The sequence below is a fragment of the Myodes glareolus genome, chromosome 20 (assembly GCF_982192425.1).
Source record: "Myodes glareolus chromosome 20, mMyoGla1.1, whole genome shotgun sequence".
Classification (NCBI taxonomy): domain Eukaryota; kingdom Metazoa; phylum Chordata; class Mammalia; order Rodentia; family Cricetidae; genus Myodes; species Myodes glareolus.
The window spans coordinates 63,510,252-63,536,271 of NC_142045.1; the positions used below are offsets into that span (position 1 = coordinate 63,510,252).

Here is a 26,020-nt window from a genome sequence, read left to right on the forward strand (position 1 = left end):
ACGAGAGCTCCCAACGCTGCAATCAGGGCAGGGGAGGTTGCTGTTTTCCCCTCAGGGGGTCAAGCAGCCTGGGCAGATCAAGGCAGAGCAAGACAGAAGGCTGGGAAAGGGGGAAAATCAGGTGCTGGATCATCTCTCAGGAATCTGCCAACTCCGCCGCCGCCTCCACCGCCGTGTCCGTGGGAACTCTTGATCTCGCCTCATCCTCAGGACTCTGAGTAGGGGAATTCACGGTCCACACCAGACGTTCAGGGACCCAGATCGGGAGCTCTGCATCCTGTGGAAATACACAAACCGCTCCTCTGCCCCAAGTTAAGACCCGGTCCGGACCACACCAAGTGCCGTTTGCCAGATTTTTCCACTTTACTAAGGGCTTCCCAGGGGAGCTAGGCTGCCAGTGATTCTCGGCCGCTGTACGGGAGCCAGCATCCACAGTCAGAAAGTTTAAAATGTATAAAATGAATGATAGATGCTCTCTGGGGGTAGAACTGTAATCCCCCCTTTTAGTTTTGTGCAGATAAGCCTTAAGAGTTCGGTGGGTCCTCTCTACAACTGCCTGCCCCTGGGGGTTATGGAGTATACCAGTTTTGTGAGAAATATGAAACTCACAGCAGAACTTAGCAAAACCAGCACTGGTATAGGCTGGTCCGTTGTCCGTTTTGAGAGATTTAGGGACCCCCATGTAGGCAAAGGCCTGCAGACAGTGGCTTTTAACATCCCGTAATTTTTCTCCTGTATGAGCTGAGGCAAAGATAAGGTGTGAATATGTGTCCACAGTAACATGAACATACTGCAAACATCCAAAAGAAGGAACGTGGGTAACATCCATCTGCCATAAATGGTTGGGAGCCAGCCCACGAGGGTTAACTCCCAAATGGGGAGCAGTCAAAAATTCTACACATAAAGGGCACTTCTTAACAATATCAGTGGCTTGCTCCCGAGATATTTTATAATGAAATCTCAAAGACCCCGCATTGAGATGAAAGCGATTATGAGCTTCCTTAGCAGCTTCTTAAGATTCTTGACTAACTGTATAAACCTGGCGAGTGAGTTCATCAGCCAAGGCATTGCCTTCACTCAAGGGGCCAGGAAGATCGCTATGTGCCCTCAAAAGTCCCACGTAAATGGGAACAGACCTGGCCCAAAGCAATGCCTGAATAGCCAGAAGCTGAATCTGGACTCAAGATACAGAAGCAATATAAGCTGCAGTTTCTAAAGGTGCAAGAATTTTGCTAATATACTGACTGTCAGTATAGAGGTTAAATGGAATGTTAGCATATTTTTCCAGAGTCAGTTGTACTGCGGTTAATTCAGTTACCTGAGCTGAGTTAGTATCAACGGTCTGAGTGCAAACATCGGGTGGGGAGAACACCACAGCTCTCCCGGTGGAGGAGCCATCAGTAAATACATTCCTAGCCCCAGCCAAAGGCCTTAAGGAAATAATTTTAGGGAAACACACCGGATGATTTTTGAAAAAGGTGACTAGCTTATTAGAAGGGTAATGATTATCAAGCTTACAGGGATTGGTGCATGGAAATAAGGTCCAATCAAGCTTACAGGGATTGGTGCATAGAAATAAGGTCCAATCCTCAGCAAAATTCTGCAGCCAAGTTATTTCTGGCTGGGTATATGGTATTATAACTTTATCAGGCAACATACCAAAGGTTTGCAAACACAGTTTATATTCTTTCTGAATAATGCGCACCACAGCTGATGGATAAGATATAACAATTTTTACAGGTGACACGTGTTCATGCACCCATAGGATTGGCCCTGTTTGCCAAAAAACTCCAGTAGGGCTATGTTTGGAAGGAAAAATTATTAAGAACAGAGGTTGATTATAAAGGGCTTTCTTTTTACTCTTTGGCAAGCGAGCAGGTCTCCTGCGCCGTGTCACCTTTAATCCTGGTGCCTAGCTTTTCCACGAGCTGCAGTAGCTTATCTGCTAACTGCCCTTCTAACTCTGAAGTGGACATTTCGGCACCCATTTTCCTCAAAATCAAGTTTATTCACCCCCTTATCATATGTGCACAATTGCACACTACAAAACTGGCCAGTTTCCAGATCGTGGGGGGACCCTTACCTCTTGGGCTCTTGTGGTGGATCCACAGACAGCAGAACACGGTTCTTCAGTCCTTCTTTAAGGGCCCACCCAGGGACGCCATCTGTAAGCCTCCGCACTTTCTGTGGATACCCAGGCCTAATCCAGGAGCGTGCTTTCGTGAACCAGGGCCACAAGAATGGACGATTGTCCTAAGGGTTTAAATAGACAAACACAAGAGACCTGCTCGCTTGCCAAAGAGTAAAAAAGTCCTTTATTAAACTCAAGTCGGGTATTTATACTAGGAGGTAAGAGGGTTCAAAAGGGCATGGCCCCCTCCCATCAGGAGCAGTAGAATAGATTGATACATTCCCAGTGCCTCAGGTAGAATCAGCTACAGGGGAGGCAGGCGTGGGAAGCATGTAGGGCCCGCAGCTGCAACCTTGTTTACAGGTGGAATTACCATAACAAAGACAGCCAAGTTCTTTCTAAGCTACCCTCAAGCCAGTGCTAGTACAGAATCTCCAGGGGCCAGAGGTCAAACAGCCCTGCGAAATGCCAAGGAAGAAAAGGGAAAAAGACCTGGGTACCTACAATTTTCTATTTTTGATTTTTTTTCAAGGCAGTGTATCTCTCTGTGTAGCTCTGGCCATCCTGGAACTTACAGACCAGGATGGCCTTGAACTTAGAGATCTACCTACCTCTGCATCCCAAGCACTGGGATTAAAAGCATGGGTGCCATGCCTATCAAATTACATGATTCTATTTTGCAATGCACATGGTGTGCTAACAATACATATCAACTATAAATCAACTACCAAAAATTAATTGTAACCACTAAAGGTCAGGGACAGGGTCGGGGTAAGAGTCACAGTCAAAGTCAGTGTCAGGTTAGGGGTTAGGGGTCAGGGTTGCTGTCAGAGTCAGAGGGAGGGTCATTGTCAGGGTCAGAACCATGGTCTGGAACAGGGTCAGGATTAGAGGATCAGGGTTGGGTTAAGGTTAGAGTTAGAGGGGTTAGGTTGTTAGGGTTAAAATCAGGAGAAGAATCAGGCTCAGGATGATTAGAGTTACACAAAAGGTCAAGGTTAGGGTAAGAGATGTAGTGCTATTGTTAGAGGTTAGGGTTAGAATTCACAGTTAGGGTAAAAGTTAGGGTTGGAGATAGGGTTTAGAGCTATGGTTAGGGTCTTTATGAAAAACTAATAATTGTGTGTGCACATAAATGTATAATGTGTGTGCTTGTACATGTATATATTTTGTTTGCATGTTTACATTAATGTTTATACATATGTACATATGTGATGTATGTATATTTGTCTATGTATATAGATATATTTGTGTTTACATGTGTATACTTATGTATATGTATATTTGAGTATTTATGTGTGTACATTTGTATGTTCTGTGTTTATATGTGTATATTTGTGTTTGTATGCCCACTTGAAAACATATATGAGTACGTGTGTATATACTGTGTGTACATGTGTACATCTGTGTTCATGTTCATTCATGATACATTTATGTGTTTGTACATGGACATGTTTATGCATGTTCATGTGTATTGGTGTGTCTTCTTGGAAGTGCTGCATTTTGATGCCGTGTGCTTTATTGATGGGCCTCCTCTTGCTTTGTGGCCTCCTTGGATTGAAGAGGCTCCACATGTTCATCATCTCCAGAAAGCCCTTTCTTCTTAAAGGTGTTAGCTTTGAAGGAAAGTTTCTTCCGTTCCCTCTGTCGCTTAGACTTCCCTCTTTTTAGATTTTGGCTTCTCTTTTCTATCTTGCTTCTCACTCGACTTCAGCAGCCTCTCCACGTTCTCCTTGACCGTGTCTGATCCCAACGTGGAAACTCTGTGGAGTTTTGGCAACATTGTGCAGCATGAGCTGCCAGGCCTGTCAGTTTCTTTGACCTCATACAGAGTAAGAGAGAAGGCACCAGGAAGCTTAAGATGTGACGCTTACAACATGACACTTATGTGCACTTGCACTCATGCATGCATCTCCACACACAGTAATAATAAAAATAGATTTTAAAAATAAAAACAAGATGTCTTCGGTGCAATATTTGTTAAAATATGCTTTTGCTCTTAAAACAATCTACGAATTCATATCTAGCAATGTGGACTCACCTTGCAATGTCTCCTTCCAAACAGATTTTTAATATGTGTACTTATATACATTGTTATCTACTATAGAATGAATAACAAAATTCATATGGTTTCTTCAAGATTGTTTTAATATAAAACTATTCATTAAGATTGGACTATATATAAATAAATAGATAATGGTATTTACTGAAGATCTCTATAATAAGTTTAGTTTTTACAATGAGGCTTATAAAAAATATAATTTAAACATGGCTCAGGGCTGCTGACTGACTCCAAAAAACATTGCCCCCACTATGGAATATGTTGTTTTTCCTATTAGACATATATGGTTTATATGAAAGTGTATTTTTGAACATGAACATTTTAAGGATTTTAAAGGTTAGTTAGTTTTTTTTTTAACATCTACAGTGTCTTTAAAAACAAACAACCAAATGGGTTATTCAGGATCCTTATTTTAGACAGGCCTATGCAAAAGAAACCCTAAGTATTTTTTAAGTAGACATTTTAAAAACCTATTTTGAGGCTGATATAGAAACCTCAGGGTTTCTGGACCATCCTCATATGTTAAGAACTACAGTGAAGTCACACATCCCGAACTCTCATGCCACTGATGAAAAGGGACCGCTGACAATAACAATGAAAAGTGTTTTATGAAACCTGAACTATTAATATACTTTACCTGTGATATAACTGTTAGATATTTGAGATAGGATGATTTCTTATTTTAGATACAGCCTCCTAACCTTTCATTTAAAATTACCTCATTAAAATGGTTTTCCAAATTTTGTAATAATATTATTTAAGATTTAAACATGTTTTAAAATTATTTTAAATGAATATGGCTATAACTACATTAAAAAATAAAGACTATAAAATTTTTAAGGTTAATTTAATACACTAAGAGAAAATTAAGGATTCATTTTCTACAATTTTTCTTAAGTATTAAATTGTTCTTAATATTATTTCACTGACATTAAAAACCTATGACTAAATTTTAATTTCTTATGTTTTTCTCATTGGACTAAGTTCTTACTTTTTGGATAGTCAGCTATTGCTTTAAACATTAATAATGCCTAGTTAGGCTGTTCCAATTAGATCAGGATTGAGGTGACATGGAAATAAAGGAAAGCAGACAATCATCTGCAGGAGAAGAATTGCTCTTTAATAAGAACAGCCGAATGGGGCTGCATTCTCTCTGTGGTGTGGGGCAGTGTGTGCATGTGGGGGAGGGGGATGAGCATTACCCTCCCACTGAGTCTGTGGTGGGTGCATCTAGAAAACAAATGGTCAAAGGTCTCTAGTCGAGAGATTACAAAAGAGAGTGAGAGAGAGTGTTCTGTATAGACCAAGTCAGGGTAGCCCATCTGTGAGCTCTGGAATCAATAAGAGACACTGTCTCAGGCTAGCTCATCTGTGAGCTCTGGGATCAGTGAGAAACACTGTCTCAGGCTAGCCCATCTGTGAGCTCTGGAATCAGTGAGAGACACTGTCTCAAAACATAAGGTGGAAAGTAGTAGAAAATTCTCAGTGGCATCAATAGGACAAAACCGCAGCCTACAGCAAAAGAAAAACCTTCACCAACCACACATCAGACAGAGGGCTGACCTCCAATATATATAAAGTACTCAAGAAACTACACATAAAAAAAACAAAGAATCCAATTTAAAAATGGTATACAGATCTAAACAGAGAGTTCTCAACAGAAAAATCTCAAATGGCAGAGAAACACTTAAGAAGATATTTAGCATCCTTAGTCATCAGAGAAATGCAAATCTAAATGACTCTGAGATTTCATTTTATGCCTGTCAGAATGGTTAAGACCGAAAACACTAATGACAGCTTATGCAGGAGAAGATGTAGAGTAAGAGGAACACTCCTCCATTGCTGGTGGGAGTGCAAACTTATACAACCACTTTGGAACTCAGTATGACAGTTTCTCAGAAAATTGGAAATCAATCTACCTTAAAACCCAGTAAAACCATTCTTGGGCATATACCCAAAAGAAGCTCAATCATACCAAAAGGACATTTGTTCAACTATGTCCATAGCAGCATTATTTACTATAGCCAAAACCTGGAAATAATCTAGATGTCCCTAAACCAAGGAGTGGATAAAGAAAATGTGGTACATGTACACAATGGAGTATATGTTAAAAACAATGACATTAGGAAATTTGAAGACAAATGGATGGAACTAGAAATAAACAATCCTGAGTGAGATAACTCAAACCCAGAAAGGCAAACGTGGTGTGTACTCACTCATAAGTGGATATTACCTAAAGTAAAAGACAATCATGCTACAATCTGCAGTCCCAGAGAGGTTAGGTTATAAGGAAGGACCAAGGGAAGAATTCATGTATGGGACAAATTCTCATTGGTATTATTAATAAAAACCCAGAGTCATATGTAGGGGTTAATGTTGAAAATCAAAGAAGCAGTGTGGCCAACCACAATGATTTCTTTGACTTCTACGATGCTCAAACTGAAGGGGCAATCCTGTCCTCATATTGACTGATCCTCAGGCTGCCCTGCTTCCTGTCTCCTTCTGCCTTATATATCTCTCTCCACCCACCCATATCACTTCTATCTCTACCTCCGTAGGAGGTAGGCAAACAGATTTCTGTGAGATTGAGGACAGTCTGGTCTCCAGAATTCCAAACCAGTCAGGGCTACACAGTCCCACCCTGTCTCAAAAAAAAAAGAAAAAGAAAAGAAACACAGCTACAGAACAAATAACAAAGCAGAGAGAGAGAAAGAAGGAAGGAAGGGAGAGGGAAGGAAGGAAGGAAGGAAGGAAGGAAGGAAGGAAGGAAGGAAGGAAGGAAGGAAGGAAGGAAGGAAGGAAGAGAAAAGGTTGTGTGAGGAAACACCTCATGCTGAGGCCTGTGGACATTTCCCTCCCTTCCTTTTCCTTTCCTTTCTTCTGCTTCTCTTCCCTTTTCTCTTCCCGCCTCCTCTTTCTCCCCTTCCTCTCTATTTGCATTTCTCTTTTCCTTCCCCTCTCCTTCAAAAGAAGGGAAGAAGGAAGATGGCTGCCATCTCCATCCTGGAAAGAAAGCTCTGGGAACGCTAAGGAAGCACTGCACAGCTGAACCGTGTTTGGTGCTGGGACAGGCAGAGCTGTGAACAGACATGCCCGTCTGCCATGCGATGGTGCTGGGACAGGCAGAGCTGTGAACAGACATGCCCATCTGCCATGCGATGGTGCTGCAGCAGGAATCACTCGCAAACACAGGTGCAAATACTTATGTTCACCTTGCCCCATGGCGGTGCTGGGACAGAGGAGACTTACGAACAAGTGTGCCCAGGCCATGTGGTGTTGTGGTGGCATAGCAGATATGTAAACAAACATTCCCAGGCCCCCATGCAGCAGCACTGAGATACAGTCAGTGTGTAAATGGTTGTGCACAGGCTCCCATGTGGTCCTGGAACACGACAGTCATGTAAACAGGAAGCCCAGTCACCATGTGGTCTCTCCAGGACATGGCAGGTTTGCAAGTAGGAGTTCACAGGTCACGTGTGGCAGCCCTGGACACACCAGATGTACAAACCAGTTATTCCCAAGTGGGACATGGCAGGCATGCGAAAGGTGAAGTCGTCACTGCCATATGGTAGCACTGGGTTTCAGGTCATATGTAAGCCATTGAGCCTGTTCTGTCAAGTGCTCAGACAAGGGATACAGGCGATCAGGCACATGCTTACACATGCCCAGGCTGCCACCTGGTGACCCTGGGACATGGTAGGTGTTCAAATAGGCATATCCAGGCCACCACATCGTGGTGCCAAGACACAGCAGGAATTTGAACCTGAAATGTAAGTTTCTAGTTTAGATAGTGTCACTTCTAGCAAACAAGACGTGCTGTCTATGTGGATATTGCTGGTGCTCGTGTCTCAAGAGAGAAGAGCAGACATGGCAGGTTTCAGAAGAGAGAAAGGGACACACATTCACAAAGCAGAAGTCAGCAGCTCGGTGTCAACGCTGCTCCCTCGTTATGTTTTCTCATGCCTGTATAGACTGATGTCGCCGAAGGAAGTCTGTTCACCGTAAAGCTTGCTATTTTTCTTTTTCTTCTTCAGTCTTCCCTTTTTGGAGCTTCTGAATTTCATATAAAGGCTCCAACTTTGGAATTCTGACTCATCGGGAACCAGACTGCTACCTAATAAGCAGATCTAGAAGTCAACATCATTTTAAGCTCCTACCCAGGAGATCAGACAGTTTAGGACATGGGGTCCAAACAACAGACTCAAAGTGTTTAGGAGGAAAGCCCCTGCGAAAGATACCAGGTAAGTTTTCCCATTTCAGTAGCTACCCCAGGAATTACAGATATTTTAGTGCTTTTTTTCTCCCTTCTTTTTAACCATGTCTCTATCACAATAACAACATCCTTAATATAAGAATGCCATTGTCTCTTCTCTGCTGTTAATAGGAGCATTTCAGCGAGGGATTCCACATGATTCTGTGTTGATCTTAATGCTTCAGACAGCTGCTCCTTGTCCTTTATAGTCTGGTTAGGCAGATGATGGTGCCATATTTATAAAGACAGTGTTCTTCTAACACCCAGTCCCAGGTTAGCTGTCATTCGCACCCACTGCTAAGGAGATGAGAATAGGAAGCTCATTTAATTCTGTTAGGGGGCCTCTACTGGTAAAATGGGAGGTTTGTTCCATTGAGCTGTACGTGAACTAGAGTAGAGAGCCCATCCATTTAGGGGGAAAGCGTTGGCAGGCCCATGTTTCACTGTATAAAATTGAGTCTGTCTGTGGCTTACTTTCAACAGAAAGACAGTGGTTCGGCTTCCCTTTGTCTGGGGACCAGGTGCATAGTTTGATTACATAACTCTTGCTTTAGCATTCCCATAAGAATGCTTCCCTTGAGTGTTCTATGACACCATGAAGCCCTATTGATATTTTAAGTATTTCCAATCTGGAGTTGTAGGACCTGTTTGCCTTCAGTGAAAAGGTTCCACATACTTAGGCATATAAAAGGCCCTGAGTTTGTTCTGATCTCAGCAACTCCAGAACATTTTGAGTGGCCCTTATGCATGCCCTTAGGGCAAAAGAAGTCTTCTTCTATAAATGTTATCCCAGATGTATCATCATATTTATTTTTATCAGCTACAAGATCCTATGTTACTTGTCGGAGAATATTCATATTATCTGCTTTAGAAAAAGCTGTTACCTGGGAACATAACCAAGCACATATCAGCAAGACTCCCTCAACCCCAGACAATAAAAATAACAATTCCTAAGGATATCAAGGCTAACATAACCTTTTGTGCCAGGCTCCCAACCTGGGAACCATTGGCCCATATTCCTTTTCCAAACCTGGTCGTGTAACAGGGATGTAATGGTGTTATAGTCATGTTGAGCCATATGCCATCTCTAAGGCTGGTCACATTGGGGGCTGTAATCTTGTTAGCCCACTGGTAATTTTGAAGCTATTCGTATTGGAAGGTATGGGTCAGTTGTACCACATGCCACTACTGAACTAGGTCCAATAAGTCACATACGAACATGCTAAAGAACACGGCATCACCAACTCCATGGACATGTATGAGGGCCATGGTGTGCTGGTCCACATGCAGTCTCCAAACCTGGTCATATCAGGAGCTGATGGGCAGGGTGGCCCACGTCACATTGGGGGGATGCTAGGACCTGGCACAGGTGGCACTGGGACACACACAGCATGGGGACAAACAGGTAGGCCTGTGCCACCACACTGCAACCACCAAGTGGTGGCCCTGGAACAATGTAGGCATGCAAACTTGTGTGCCCAGGCTGCCACTGGGTGGTAGTGGGATGCAACATACATGTTAATAGACACTCCAAGACCACCATGTCACGGTCCTCGGATAAGGCTGCCATTTGTCAGTACTAAGAGACAACAGGTTTGTGAACAGGCATGACCAGACTATTAAGTGTCAGCATAGGACATGGCAGGTATGGTAACAGGCATGCCTGCACTGCTAAGTGGTGACTGTAGGCATGCAAACAGCTGTGCTCAGGCCACTAAGTGCATGCCCTGACACATGGCGGGCATGCAAGCAGGTGTACCCACTTGACTGCTTAGCTGGAATAGGGCAGAAGTAAGAGCAGACATGGTCGGACTGCCACATGGTGGCACTGATGGAGAACAGTCTTTCAAATGGGCATGCTCAGGTGGCCATGTGGCACCAGTGGGACATGCAAGGGTATAAACTGGAGTGCCCAGGTCACTGGGACATGTTAGGGGGTGAGCAGGCATGCCCAGGCTCCTCAGTAATGGTACGTGGTCACCACCCAGACCTCCATGACGTGGCAACAGTGGACACAGTAGTCTTGAGAACAAGTATGCTCAGACTGCCACATTTCGGCCCTGGGATATGACAAGCGTGCAAACAGGCCTCTGCAGGCCACATTGTGGTTTCCCTGAGATACAAGTATGCAGAAAGATATACTCAGGCCACCATGTAAATTGGCAGCCCTGGGACACAGCACATTGTAAACAGGTGTGTTCAAACTGCTATGTGCCAGGACTGGGACACGGCAGTCACTGCAAACAGCCACTGCCACACCACCACATGGTCACTCTGGGACACAGCAGGCATGTATGGGGCAAAGGCATGCTGCCCAGGCCACCATGTGTCATCCATGGGGACATGATAGATGCCTGAACATGTGTGTTCAGGTGTGCACTAGGTCGGCACTGGGACATGGCAGGCATGCAAAAAGGTATATCTATGCTGTCATGTTGCTGTACTAGGAGAGGGGACATGTACAAGAACATCTGTATAGGCCACCATGCATGGGAACAACCAAGTGTTGGCACTGGGACACAACAGGTGTTCAAACAGGTGTGCAAACAGGTATGACCATACTGTGTTGCAGAACTGGACATCGCAGGTGTGTGAAGAGACACGCACAGGCCACTCCAATAGTGATGCTGGAATACAGCAAGTGTGCAAGCCAGCAGGCCCAGGTTGTCAGGTGGCAGCTCAGTGACACAGCAGAAGTGTGGAAAGGAGTGCCTAGTGCACCACATGGTAGTGCGGGGTCATTGAGGGTAGTCAAATGATGTAGCCAGACCAGCATGTCATGGCATCGGGACATGGCATGTGCATAAATAGGTGAGACCAAGCCACCGAGTGGGGACACAAGGGCTTGGGAAGCACACATGCAAACAAACCTGCCCAGGTTGCCAGATAACAGAACTGATACATAATGATCTTGTTTACAGACAGGCTAAGGTTACCAAGATACAGCACAGACATGACAGGTGCCTGAACAGGTATGCTTACTCCACCACGTTTTTGAGGTGGGATACAGCATGTATGCAAAAAGGCCTGCCCAAGTCACCACTTTTCTTTTATTGTTGTTGTTTTGTTTTCTGTTTTTTGTTTGTTTGCTTTTTGGTTTTTCAAGACAGAGCTTCTCTGTGTAACAGTCCTAGCTGTCCTGGAACTTGCTGTATAGACCAGGCTGGTCTCAAACTCACAGAGATACGCCTGCCTCTGCCTCCTGAGTGCTGGGATTAAAGGGGTGCCCCCCCCCACCAAGTCACCAATTTTCAATACTGGGACACAACAGGCATGTTGCACTGAGATATGACAGGCATGCAAACAGGGGTACTTAGCCCTCCCTATGGTGGTACTAGGGCACAGCAGGCATGAGAATAGGCATGCTCAGTGGCAGTATTTGAAGAATGTAATCATATAAAAAAGTGTGACCACATCAACTGATAGTTCTGTGATGTGGGATTTCCCTCTGTATGCTGTGGATATGTTTCATTACCACTGGTTAATAAAGAAGCTGCTTCAGCCTATGGCAGAGCAGAAAATAGCCAGGCTAGAAGAGATAGAAAGAGAGTAGGCAGAGTCAAGGAGACATCATGTAGCTGCAGAAGGAGATAGACACCCCAGAACTTTGCCGGTAGGTCACAGCCTTGTAGTAATACACATATTAATATAATATAATATAATATAATATAATATAATATAATATAATATAATATAATATAAGACCTAGCCAATAAGAAACCTGAGCTAATAGGCCAAGCAGAATTGTAATTACTATAGTTTCTGTGCAATATTTTGGGTCTCGGTGGCCGGGAAGTGTAGCCTCCATCTACAGTTCTGAAACGTGGCAGTGTGTGAACAGGCTTGCCCATTTTGTTGCTTTGTAAATTTAGGACATGGAGGACATGCAAACAGGTGTGCCAAGGCTGCCAAACTGCTGTGCTGGTACTTGGCAAACATGGGAACAGGTGTGCTCAGGCTACCGTGTGACAGCCTGGGAACACAGTAGGCACGTGATCAGACATGATCAGGATGCTGCATGGTAGGTGTGCAAACAGGTGAAACCAGGCTGGTGTGTGGATGATTTGGGAATCCCCTCTGTATGCTGTGAATACCGTTGATTAATAAAGAAACTGGCTTGGCATGATAGGGTAGATAGGCGGGGAAAACTGAACTGAATGATGGGAGAAAACAGGCAGAGTCAAAGAGAAGCTGTGTAGCCCAGACAGAGACAGACGCCAGAACTTTAGCCAGTAAGCCACAGTCACGTGGTGATACACAGATTAATAGAATAGTTCCCCTTTCATGGAGGATCCCACCACCAATGGGTAAGTTGTTCACCTTTCCAAAAATCCTCACCAGGATGAGCTCTTATTTATTTTATTGATCTGACTGCTGATGAAATTGCAAAATAGTTTTGATCTGTATTTCCTTAATAACTAAGGATGTTGAACATTTAAGTGATTCTCAGACATTTGTGTTTCTTTGTTTGAGAACTCTGTTTAGTTCTGTATTCCATTTTAGTTGGATTATTTGCTTTCTTGATGTCCAGTTTTTTTAGTTCTTGATATCCACTTTTTTTAGATAATTCTCATCTATCAGGTATGTGTTTGGTAAAGAAACTTTTCCATTCTGTAACCTGCTGCTTTTGTGGTTTTAGTTCTTTGTGTCTTTTGCCATGCAAAAGCTTTTCAGTTTCATGAGGTACCATGAATGAATTGTTGGTTCTGCTGCTTGTGTTACTAGTGTTCTGTTCAGAAAGTCATTTTCTGCATCAATGAGTTCAAGACTATTCCCCATGTTATCTTATTTCAGATTTGGACTAGCTAGCCTTATGTTGAAGTCCTTGATCCATTTAGAGTTGAGTATTGTGCAGGGTATAAGTACGGATCTATTCATATTCTGGCATCTTTGTCTTTGGCGGCTATATGGCATCTTCTTGACTCCACCTACTCTCTCTCTCTCTCTCTCTCTCTCTCTCTCTCTCTGTATATATATATATATATATATATATATATATATATATATATATCTTCAGATTTCCTGCCCAGTTTTACTCTGTTAAGACATTGGCCAAAACAGCTTTGTTCATCAACCAATAAAAGCAACACATATACAGAAGAATATCCCACATTGTCTAGGTCCATTCAGTTTATGATGGCATTTAATATCAGTGTTTCTCAGTTTAGTTTTAGTCTGGATGGCCTGTCTATTGAAAAGTGTGGTTTATTGATATCACTGACCATCACTATGTGACTTAATAGTGTTTCTGTTACGAATGTGGGTGCATAAATATTTGGAATTGCAACATCCTCATTGTGGATTTTTCCCTTTAGTAAGTATGTAATAGCCTTCCCTATATCTTCTGATTAGTTTTGGTTTGAAATCTATTATTTCAGATATTAAAACAATTATATCTGCTTGCTTCTTGGTTCCATTTCTTTGAAATATCTTTTTCTATCCTTTTACCCTGTGAATATATCTATTTTCAATGGTAAGGGGTGTTTCTTGAATGCAGGAGAAAGATGGATTCTGAATTCTAATTTCATGAATCTGTGTCTTTTTATTGCAGAATTATTATTATTACTGAAGGTTATCAATGAACAGTGCTTGTTGATTCCTATTATTTTGTTGTTGTGTTGTGAATTTTTCCTCCTCTGTTGATTTTCTGTCCTGAGATTATTTATTCCTTGTGGGTTTGTGGGTATGGTTAATCTCTTCAGGTTGAGGTTTTCTTCTAGCATTTTCAGTATGTCTGGAACTGTATGTATATAGATACTGCTTAATTTTTTGTTTTATCATAGAATGTTTTAACCCCTCTGTCTATTGTGATTGATAGCTTTGCTAAGTATAGTAGTCTGGTGTTATTCAAATGAGTCTAATTTTATATGGTAACTGGTATTGTCCCCCTTGCAGTTTCTAATAGTCTTTATTTGTTTTATACATTTAGTGTTTTGATTATTATGTGTCTTGGGGAATTTCTTTTCTGATCCCATCTATTTAGTGTTCTGCCTGCATAGAAACATCTTTCTTTAGGAAATTTTTTGTTTGTTTAGGAATTTTTTAGGAATTTTTTTGTTTGTTTCTGTGGTTTTATTTAAAAATGTCTTCTGTGCCTTTGATCTGGGCTTCCTCTGCATCCTCTATTCCTATTATTCATAGATTTGGTCTTTTCAAAGTGTCCCAAACTTTTCTGGAAGTTTTATGCCTGGATTTTATTTTATTTTATTAGATTAAATATTTTGTTTGCCTGAAGCACCATTTCTTCCATCTTGTCTTCAATGACTGAGAGAAATTCTCTCTTCTGTGTCTTGTACTTGCATGTTGGTGAGGCTTACCTCTGAGGTTTTTGTTTCACTTCTTAAATGTTTATTTCTAGTTTTCTATGTTTGGGTTTTCATTAGTGACTCTATCTTTACTTTCAGGTCTTGAACTATTTTCATTATCCCCTTTGCATTGTTTATATTTTCATGGTCTTCACTAAAGCATTTATTCATATCTTCTTTAAGGTGACTGAACATATTCAAAATTGCTATTTTGAAGTTCTTGTCTTATGGTTCAGCTATGCTGCCTTTCTCAGGGCCTATAAACACTGTAACAGTGTTTCTGGGTTCTTGTGGAGGTGCATTGACTTAGCAGCTGATGCTTGTGGTTTTTGGACTGGTATTTAGGCAGCCAGGGTTAGAATGACTGTGGTATTTCTAGGTCTTGATATCCAATTCTGTCTTTGTTGGGTGAGTGGTCTGTTTTGTGGTTTCTGTTGCCCTCTCTAGATCTTAGGAAAGTATGCTGCTGTGGGCTTCCTGCTAGTGAGTATTTTTGCAGCTAAATGGGTGAGAACAGAGGTGGTATAGGAGAAAAGGACGAGGGGGCTTCAGGGAAGAACTGAAGGGATCCTGTCCATACCCAGAGGTGGGGTCCTTAGGGATGAAATGGCTATAGGGGCCCTGAGTCTTTACCACGAGTTTATGTCTCCAGTGAATGGAGTTGAGGTGGGAGAAGGGGCTCCTATTAGCAAGCAGTTCCTGGACTGAGGGTGAGAATGGAGGACAAGAAGAATCCTGTGAATCACACAAACAAGTCCCCACCAGGTGTGGCCACTGTGGGTCCCAGGCAGAGGGTGCATCTAGATATTGGCAGATGACTACAAAGGAATAGGTGCAGGCTAAAGGGAAGACTGAGAGAGTCCACAAATGAGAGAAACCTGGGTCTGCCGTGAGGTTCAGCAGGTCCCTAAGGAATGGAGGTAGGGTTGGAGAAAAGGTACCTTGCATGCAGTCTGCTACAGGGCTGGGGAAGAGACTTGAGCTAAGCTAAGGTGGGCACACGTATTTGGAGGGATAGTATTAGCCAAAATTCCTGCAGATCAAGAAATACAGTTCATTGTTTCACTAGTTTTTTTCTGGTAGCAAAAGTGTCTGAGGGTATAAAGAATTCACAGCTGACCATTAGATGGTTTCACAAGTGTTTAAGATAAGGCATTTGGCTTTCTAAAAAAAAATCATTTGCCTATGAATGGAATTAAGTTTGTTTGAAATAAACTATTGTTTGATGAGTTCTCTCCATAATATTTACAGCCAAGATAGAGATTCCTTGGAATCCAGCATGGTCTCAGGTAGCTGCCCAAACCCCCATCATCTGCACAATCCTCAGTGATAACAGGTAAAACAAACACCAACTCAGAACCTGTATGGATGATAGGCCATGGATCCAGACATGGCCCTAGACAGGCAGCCTGGGCCCACATGACACCATGTCCCCGTGTGGCAGCATAGGCCACGGGAACAACATTGCCCCAGTGACGGAACAGTCCTCAGACACCAACATATTCACAGGCTGTGACCCAGACCTCAGGCATCTATGTGGTCTTTGGTGTTACCATACCCCATGGACTGCCACAAAGACTCCAGCTGTAGTAGGACTATGAACCCAGACATGGTCCTTAGTAGCAGCCCGGGCCCAGATGTCATCATGGTGGCAGTGTAGGCCTTGGAGATCAGCATGGCCCCTGGGGCAGTGGGGCCCTCAGACACCAACAGAGTACCAGGTGACAACCCAGAACTCTGGCATTGGTATGGTCTTCGACAGTATTGTGTGCCACAGACATCAACACAGACGCTGGCTGAAGTGGGTCCACAGACTCAGACATGGCCCCAAGTTGCAGCCCAGATTTCACCATGGTACCTGTGACAGTGCTGGACATTCAGAGCTGCGTGACCTTAGTTGTAGTATGATCTTCAGCATTTTATTAAACAAGGACAAGAAACAAATCTTTACAGGGTAAAACCATTGTCCCTCAGCACTTCCCTCCTCTTTTTTTCAAAATAAGAACTCTGAACCAAATCTCCCTTGTTTAATTTTCTTCCTGACCATTATTCATACAAATTGTAACCAATACTCTAAACAAAGAAAAATATCCACAGTCCATATTTTGGGAATATGGGCATAGTTTTCCAGGATACTTCCTGCTGATTGGGGATGCTGATAATCTTATGGGGACCTAAAGAAAATTTAGAATTATGATCAAGTTATGACTGGAGTATCCTTTGAGGCTTGATCATCTCAGGCAGCATTCTTGAATCTGTTCTAGATATAGAACTCAGACATCTGGGTCATCTACTCCTATCAGAGATTTCTCAGAGGGGTCTTCCTTGATCAAACCTGATTTTTCTTAATCCAGAATGAATCAATAGCCTCTCATTTCCTGTAGAAACAAAAGCAAAACATCTTTTCCAAAGTAACATATCTTTTGACTTGTATTTTAACGTAAAGGCATTTTCAAAATATATATGCTGAATTAATCCAGCAGCATTTATAATCAAATATCTTTTAGTAGCTTTTGCTTCTTTCTCAACCATCAAACAATTTAAAGACAACACATTAGCAAAAACTATCCAGACCCTCTGTGTATTTTTTCATCTTTATGTGGCTTTATTTTGAACTCTGTTTCTTTTATTTTATTTTTAATTTTTGGCTTTTTGAGACAGGGTTTTTTTGTGCATCTTTGGCTGTCCTGGAATTGACTCTGTAGACCAGGCTGTCCTTGAACTCACAGAGATCCACTTGCCTCTGCTATCCAAATGCTGGGATTAAAGGTGTGTGCCACCAAACGCAACTACTCTCTTTCTTTCTTTTTTTATTTTAAGGACCTTATTCTTTTTCTTTTCTCTCACAAGTCTACATATATTTTTTAACACACTGTAAAGCATTTAGAGGGTTTTTTTCATCTTAATCTATCTTTACTGTATCTCTCTCTTTTTCTGACCACATGAGACTTTAATTTGCTGACTATGGGTTGGATTAAAACTGTGGCTTTGATGACTGATCCAGCCTATTCTTTAGCTTTCTGAGAGTCTAGCTTCATGGCCATGTTTATTGTCACAACTCCATGGCATTTCAAGATCCCTGCCACTACCAAGAAGCAAGCTGTCAGCAATTCATAAATACTGTTAAAGCATTTTCTGGCAGGTCCTCTTAAAACAGTTGCAACATTTCTATAGTTAAAGCTGAGTCAGGAAGCCTGTCTTGAATGGGATGTATTTACCTCTAGCAAACAGAGCCCACCTGAGAAAAATGCTACCAAGAAGCCATGCTTAACTCTGTTCTTTTTTGTCTAGAATTATTTCCCAAACTCTCTCAGGTTTTCTGTGGATGCAGTTGTCTACACGTTGGGTGCCATTTGTTGACAGAAGATTCTGTTCTGCCTGGTCCCACAGTCATTCAGTCACAAAGAAATACAGAAGGGTCTACATTAATCATGAACTTCAGATGTCTAAGTTCTACATCCAGAACAGATTCAAGACTGCTGCCTGAGATGATCAAGCCTCACAGGATACTCCCGTTACAACTTGATCATCCTTTTAAATTTTCGTTTGGTCCCCATAAGATTATCAGCACCCCCAATCAGCTAGATGTAGCCTAGAAAACTATGCCCACATTCCCCCCCAAAAATGGATTAAGGATGCTTGCCTTTCTTTAGAATGTTGGTTACAATTTGTATGGATAATGGTCAGGAAGAAAGCTAAACAAAGGAGATTAGATTCAGAGTTCTTGTTTTGAAAAAAAAGGGTGGAAGTGCTGTGGGATTAAATAAGGTCATGTTAATCATACTATAATACAGCTTTTGAAGTTATCTCTCATTTTTGTGTGCAAATTTATTATGGCTATGAATCAATTTTTATTTTAAGTAAGTATCCACTGTGATTCTTTTCAGGCATCTTTATGGTTTGAGTTTCTGCCCTGACATCCTTTGAGGATGAACATAGATATGAAAGTGTAAGTCACATAAACTTTTTCTACTGAATTTGCTTTTGGTCATGGTGTTTCATTGCTGCAATGGTGACCCAAATTAAGGCCATCTATTAAACATGACTTAATATCTATTTTTAACTTTTGCATGATATCTTTTAAAAGTCCTTTTCCATGCATGGTGAGCAATTCAAAGACTCTGGAAATCTGAAGCCCTAAATAGGATGTACTCATGGTGGAAAGAGGAAACAGACTTGCTTTGCTTTGGGAAAGTGGTATCAGAATGATAAACCATTGTTTGAAATGTTAATTATCTAAATGTCTCAGATGGACTGAAATGCTTTGAACAAGAACGTTGACTTGACACCAAGGGAAGCTTCTAATAAGGAGATCCCACCAAAATTACTGGTATCAACCCCTTCCAGAATTGGGATGAACTGGACAGCAGATGGATTCTTCCATCCCCAAAGTTTTCCTTTTTCATCCTATAAAATACCAATGCCCCCACACCACATGTGCACAGTCTCCACTCTTGCAGAAAGACTGTGTGGCTCTTTAGTTATTCTGATTGAAGAACAATTATGCTTCTGTAGAGCCCCCTCTGCCTTCTTTTGTCTCCAAGACACATCCATCAATATCAATCCTGAGCTAATGATAGTACTGATCATCTTTTCAGATTTTTGCTTTGTATATGTAGGCTGTCCTGTGGGTACTGAAAACTGAATAGAGATTCTCTAGAAGAACAGCAGGTGCTCTTAACTGCTGAGCCATCTCACCATCCCTGAGAAAATAATTTTCTTAATGACCACAATTAGAAAAATTGTAGCTGACATTACTTTTAAGATATGTTAAGGGTCTGAGCATATTTTCATTGAAAATATGTGGTTTTGCTTCCAGTAAAGAGTTTCACATTTCTAGTTCTAGAAGCCACATGCATAGATTGTACATTAGTATTGAAGCAGTGTTTAAGAATCAAATTTTGAGCCAAAATGTAATATAGGTAATCAACTGTAATATCCCATTGTATTTGTATTTTTGACTCATTGACAATGTAAGACAACTGTTGTAGGAGGCTGCTAGTTGGTTCCCAGACACTTGGCCCCAAAATAATCACACAGAAACTGTATTAATTAAATCACTGCTTGGCCCATTAGCTCTAGCTTCTTATTGGCTAACTCTTATATCTTAATTTAACCTATTTCTAGTAATCTGTGCATCACCATAAGGTCATGGCCTACCAGCAATGTTTAAGCGTGTCTGTCTCTGGCAGAGGCTCCATGACTTCTCATTAACTCTTATAATTTACATTAGCCCATAATTCCTGTCTGTGTTAGCCACATGGCTTGGTACCTTTTTTGGTCGAGACAGTCACATCTTCCTTGCTCTGTGTCTGTGTTCCTCTGTGTCTGGGTGATGATTCCAGGCTGACTCTTTCCTCTTCCCAGAATTCTCCTGTTCTCCTTGTCCCACCTCTACTTTCTTTTTTTTTGTAAAAGATAAGTTTTTTTAGACTTTGAAAATAATTATTCATTAAATGATTTTTGCATATAATATTACCCAAGATTAGTTCTTAAAAAATTCTATAGGACATTGATTTGTGATTAATTCACATAACCACCTCTACTTTCTGCCTGGTCACTTCACCTATACTTACTGCCTGGCTACTGACCAATGAGCATTTATTTAAAATACAAGTGACATGCTACAGACCATTGTCCCATTGCAATCTCCCCCCTTTCTTTTAAACAAGAACTCTGAATTAAATCTTCTTTGTTTAGTTTTTCTCCTGACCATTATTCACAATAACTTGTAACCAACATTCTAAACAAAGGCAAACATCCATAATTCATTTTTTGGAATGTGAGCGTAGTTTTCCAGGATACTTACTGCTGATTGATAGTGCTGATAATCTTATGGGGACCTAAAGAAAATTTAGAATTATGATCAAGTCCTGGCTAGAATATTCTGTGAGGCTTGGTCATCTCAGCCAGCAGTCTTGAAGCTGTTCTGGATGTAGAACTCAGACATTTGGGTCATCTACTCCTATCAGAGATTTCTCAGGGGGTTTTCCTTGGCCAAACCTGGTTTTTCTTAATCCAGAATGAATCCACAGCCTCTCATTTTCTGTGGAAACAAAAGCATAACCTCATCTCCAAAGTAACATATATTTTGTCTTAAATTTTGAAGTCAAGATATTTTTAAAATACCTATCTTTGATTAATTCAGCAGCATTTATAAACAAATATATTTTACCAGCTTTTGTTGCTTCCTCAGCCATCAAACAATTTAAAGACAACACAATAGCATACAGTATCCAGACTCTGTGTGTATTTTCCATCTTTATGTGGCTTTATTTTAAACTCTATCTCTTTTATTTTTATTTTTTATTTTTGGCTTTTTGAGAAAGTGTTTTTCTGTGTATTTTTGTCTGTCCTAGAACTCACTCTGTAGACCAGGCTGGATTCAAAGTCACAGAGCTCCACCTGCCTCTACTTGCTGAGTGTTGGGATTAAAGGCATGTGCCAAAACCAGGCTCCCCGATACAAAGAATCTTAAATGGCTGAAAGACATTTAAGGAATTGCTGAACATTCTTAGCCATCAGGGAAATTTAAATCAAAACAAGTCTGAGATATCAACTTATACCTATCAAAATGGCTAAGATCAAAAACATTGAAGGCAGCTCATGTTGAAGAGGATGCAGAGTAAGGGGAACACTCTTCCATTGCTGGTAGGAGTGCAAACTGTGCAATCACTTTGGAAATCAGTATGGTGGTCTCTCAGAAAATTGGGAATCAATCTACCTTAGGACCCAGCAATACCACTCTTGGGCATATTCACAAAGGATGCTCAATCATACTACCAGGATATTTGTTCAGTTATGTTCATAGTAGCATTATTCATAATAGCCAGAACATGGAAATAACCTAGATGTCCCTCAACTGAAGAATGGATAAAGAAAATGTTGTCCACTTACACAATGGAGTACTACGCAGCAGTGAAAAAAACAATGACATTTTGAAATTTACAGGTAAATGGATGGAACTAGAAAAAATCATCCTGAGTAAGGTAACCCAAACACATAAAGGCAGATACAGTATATACTCAGTCATAAATGTTTATTAGTCACAAAGCAAAGGATAACCAGGCTACAATCCACAACCCAAGAGAAGTTAGATAAAAGAGAGGACAATATGAGGGACACATGTGGAGGAACCCAGGAAATTGAAATAGTTAAGATATCCTGGGTAAACATAGAGGGGGTATAAGAAAAGGGATGGAGTGGAAACATAAGGGATTGAGATATCTAAGTTGGGAGAGGGATAAATAGGAAGAACAATGAAAGAGATATCTTGATAGAGGGAGCCATTATGGGTTTAGAAAGTAACCCGGTATTAGGGAAATTCCAGGAATCCACAAGAATGACCCCAGCTAAAACTCCTAGCAACAATGGAGAGGGTGACTGAACAGGCCTCCACCTATAATCAGATTAGTGACTACCTTAATTGTCATAATAGAACCTTCATCCAGTAACTGATGGAAGCAAATGCAGTGACCCACAGGCAAGAACTTGGCTGAGCTCCTGGAGTTCAGATGAAGAGAGAGAGGTGGGATCATGTGTGCAAGAAGGTATCAAGATCATGATTGGGAAAACAACAGAGAGAGCTGACCCAGCTAGTGTGAGGTGGGGTTCCCTTCTGTATGCTGTGAATATGTTTTATTACCTGGTATAGGAGGTTCTTCTGTTCATGTGTTGCTTTCATTGGTTAATGAACAAAGAAACTGCTTTGGGCCTAATAGGGTAGAACTTAGGTAGGCAGAGAAGGCAGAATGCTAGGAGGAAGAAAGCAGAGTCAGAAAGAAGCCATGGATCTGCCAGAGTCAGACATGCCAAATCTTTCCCAGTAGGTCACAGCCACATGGCAATATACGGATTAAATAGAGATGGGTTAAACTAATATGTAAGAGTAGTCAATAAGAAATTAGAGCTAATGGCCAAGCAGTGTTTTAATTAATACAGTTTCTGTGTGGTTATTTTGGGTGTAAGCTAGCCAGGCAGCTGGTACAAAGGAGGGGCCCACTCCTCTGCAACAATTACCATTGGTTAATAAAGAAGCTGCTTTGGCCTATGGCAAGGCAGAATGTAGATAGGTAGGAAAATAAACTGAATACAGGGAGAAAGGCAGAGCCAGAGAGTGGCCATGTAACTGCTGAAGGAGAAAGACATCAGAACCTTGCTGGTAAACCATAAGCCTCATGATAAAAATATATAATAATGAAAATGGGTAAATTTAAGATATAAAAGCTAGATAGGAATATGCCTGAGTCATCAGCCAAACAATGTGGTAATTAATACAGTTTCTGTGTGATTATTTGGGTCTGGATGGCAAGGAAATGTAAGCACAGTCTCCATTTACACTAGTGGGAGCTCACAAACTATGGACTGACATTTGGGGAACCAGCATAGGACCAAATTAGGCCCTCTGGATATGGGTGACAGATATGTAGCTTGATCTACTAAGGGGGGGGTGGCAGTGGGAACAGGAGTTTTGGAGTCTGTTCGCTATGATAGGATACTTTGCTCATCCTTGATATGGGGGAAAGGGCTTGGTCCTGCTTCAATTTTGTATGCCAGATTTTGTTGACTCCCCAAGGGAGGCCTTACTCCCTCTGAGGAGTAGATAGGGAGGAAGGGAAAAGGTTAGGGGACCAGGAGAAGGGGAGGGAGGGGAAACTAGGGTTGGTATGTAAGATGGAAAAAGTTTAAATAAAAAAGCTACTGATGCAATAGTTTTTAAAAAAGACCTCTAAAAAGATATAAAAATGAAAATTTTATATTTCTGAAGAAACATATTAAGAAAGGCACTAAAAAATAGAAAGGCAACCAATGCTCATGGATTAATATAATTAATATAATGAAAATCATCATCATACCAAAAGTTATTTACAGACTCAATGTAACCCTAATCAAAATACCCATCTCATTCTTCACAGAAATGGAAAAAGAATCCTAAAATTCATTCAGAACCACAAAAGACCCAAAATAGTCAGGGTTCTGTGCTATTGGCATAAAAACCAATATGTACTTCAATGTACAAAATAGAAGATTCAAAACTCAGTCATCTGATATCTGACAAAGATGCCAAAATATGAGCTGGATTGAAGAAAGCATCATCAACAAATGATGCTGAAAAAGCAGAATGTCTTCAAGGAGACAAATGAAATCAGATCTATTAACCTGCACAAAAATCACCCCCAGATGGATCGAAACCTGAAACATTCACACCCTACTTCACAGATACTTGCTCAGTTATGTTTACTATTGTTTTATTCTCAATAGCTAGGAAGAAAAACAGCATAAATCTCCTTCAACTGTCAAATGGAGTCTGAAAATATGGAGTAAACATACAGAAAAATACTACTCAGGTGTAAAGAAAAATAAAGTTTTCAAGTAAATGGATAGAACTAAAAAATACTATATTGAGCAAGGTAATCCATACCCAAAAAATAAAATGTCACATCTAGTAACTGATTTTTTTTTATGCTTTGGTGTCCCACCACCCAGCTCCCAAATAAATACAGAGACTCATTCTTACTAATGAATGCCTGGCCTTAGCTTGGCTTATTTCTAGCCATCATTTCTTAAATTATCCCATCTACCTTTTGCCTCTGGGCTTGTACCTTTCTGGACGCTGTATACCTTTCTTTCCTTCTATTTCATGGTTGGTAGTGTGGGTGGGTGACTGTCTCTTGGTGTCCTCCTCTTCTCCTTTTCTCATTCCGCTCATCTCTTCTCTATTTTTCCTCCTCTTTATTCTCTCAGCTGGCAGCCCTGCCTATCCCTTTCCTGCCTAGCTATTGGCCATTCAGCTCTTTATTAGACCAATCAGGTGTTTTACACAGGCAAACACAGCTTCACAGAGTTAAACAAATGCAACATAAAAGAATGCAACACATCTTTGCATCATCAAACAAATATTCCACAGCACAATAATCTATGTGTATTTACACGTAGATGGAGAGCTGAAGTTATTTCACCTGACCTGATAATGTTCTCTGAAGAGCCACAGATTAGCTAACAAAAACCCCAGGACTAGGCATGAGAAACATACTTTTGAGTTGTTACTTATAGGATTTCAAGAGACTCCTAAAGCAATATAGACTATCGTTACCTTTGGTTGCTTTCCAGAGGTTGAAGGTAAGTCCCTATTGCTGAAGATATCATGAATACAGGACACAGGACTGAGAGGATCTGATCTGGATCTGACCTGCAACATCCTACTCCCTGGGAGCTCAATTTCATAATTCCAGAAGGTGTGAGCTGCCAGGAGAGGGAAGCCACCAACAGTCCTACACAGCTGCAACACCTATGAACCACAACAGTTACCATCATGGCAAAATATTCATAATGGTATAAGAAATGGCATTCACATGTTAATGTAAACCAGCAGCTGTCTAACTGAACTTAAAGCTTGGATTAACAGGGAGGGATTGAAGCCTAGTGCTAGAAATGTAGCTGAGGTCATTGGAAAAAGAATGGTCCCCATAAACTTCTAGATTTGGATACTTGTACCCTGGATTGTGGAACTGGTTGGGAAGGATTGATTAGGAGGTCTTGCTTTGTTGGAGGAGGTGAGTTCCTGGGGACAGGCATTGAAATTTCAAAAGACTCATTCAATTCCCACTCTTTTTCTCTCACTCTCCCTTGCTCTCTCACTTGCTCACTCACTTTCTTGCTCTCTCTCACTTTCTTGCTCTCTCTCACACACTCTCTCTCATTGCTCTTGCTCTCTTACTCTTTTTTGCTCTCTCTCTTGCTTGCTGACTCTCTTTCGATCTCTCTTGCTCTCTTGCTTTTTCTCTCTCTCACTCTCGACCGCTTACTCACTCTCTTTTGCTCTCTTGATCTCTCATTTTCTTGCTTTCTCTCTCACTCTCTCTCTCACTTACTCACTCTCGCTCTCTCTCTCTCACTCTCTTGTTCTCTCTTGCTCTCACTCACTCTCTCTTTCTCTCTCTCTCTCTCTCTCTCTCTCTCTCTCTCATGATTGTGTATCAATCTGTGAGCACTCAGCTATTCCTCCACATCTCCATCATTTACCTTAACCATCTGAACCCATTAACCAAATTCAATGATTTTTTTTGAAAGTAAATTTTATTAAATTATAAAAGTTTCCATTTCCGCCCCTCTTCCCAACACCCTCCCACTCTCCCCACTCCCTCTCCTCCTCCCTCTTTGTCCCTTAGGGCAGTCAGGGTTTCCTGCCCTGTGGGAAGTTCAAGTTCCTCCCCCCTCCCTCCAGGTCCAGGAAGGTGAGTATCCAAACAGACTGGATCCCCAAAATCCAG

General features: G+C 41.3%; 1 protein-coding gene across 1 annotated transcript in view; it reads right to left on the minus strand.

Moving 5' to 3' along the window:
* Positions 1 to 3,782: 3,782 nt before the first annotated feature.
* The window catches only part of LOC148118872 (myeloid cell surface antigen CD33-like), a 67,049-nt gene continuing 44,811 nt past the window's right edge, over positions 3,783 to 26,020 (minus strand). Inside the window, exon 5 of the mRNA XM_087899414.1 lies at positions 3,783 to 3,894. Coding sequence (XP_087755540.1) covers positions 3,783 to 3,894 — 112 coding nt within the window. The remainder of the gene's footprint in view (positions 3,895 to 26,020) is intronic.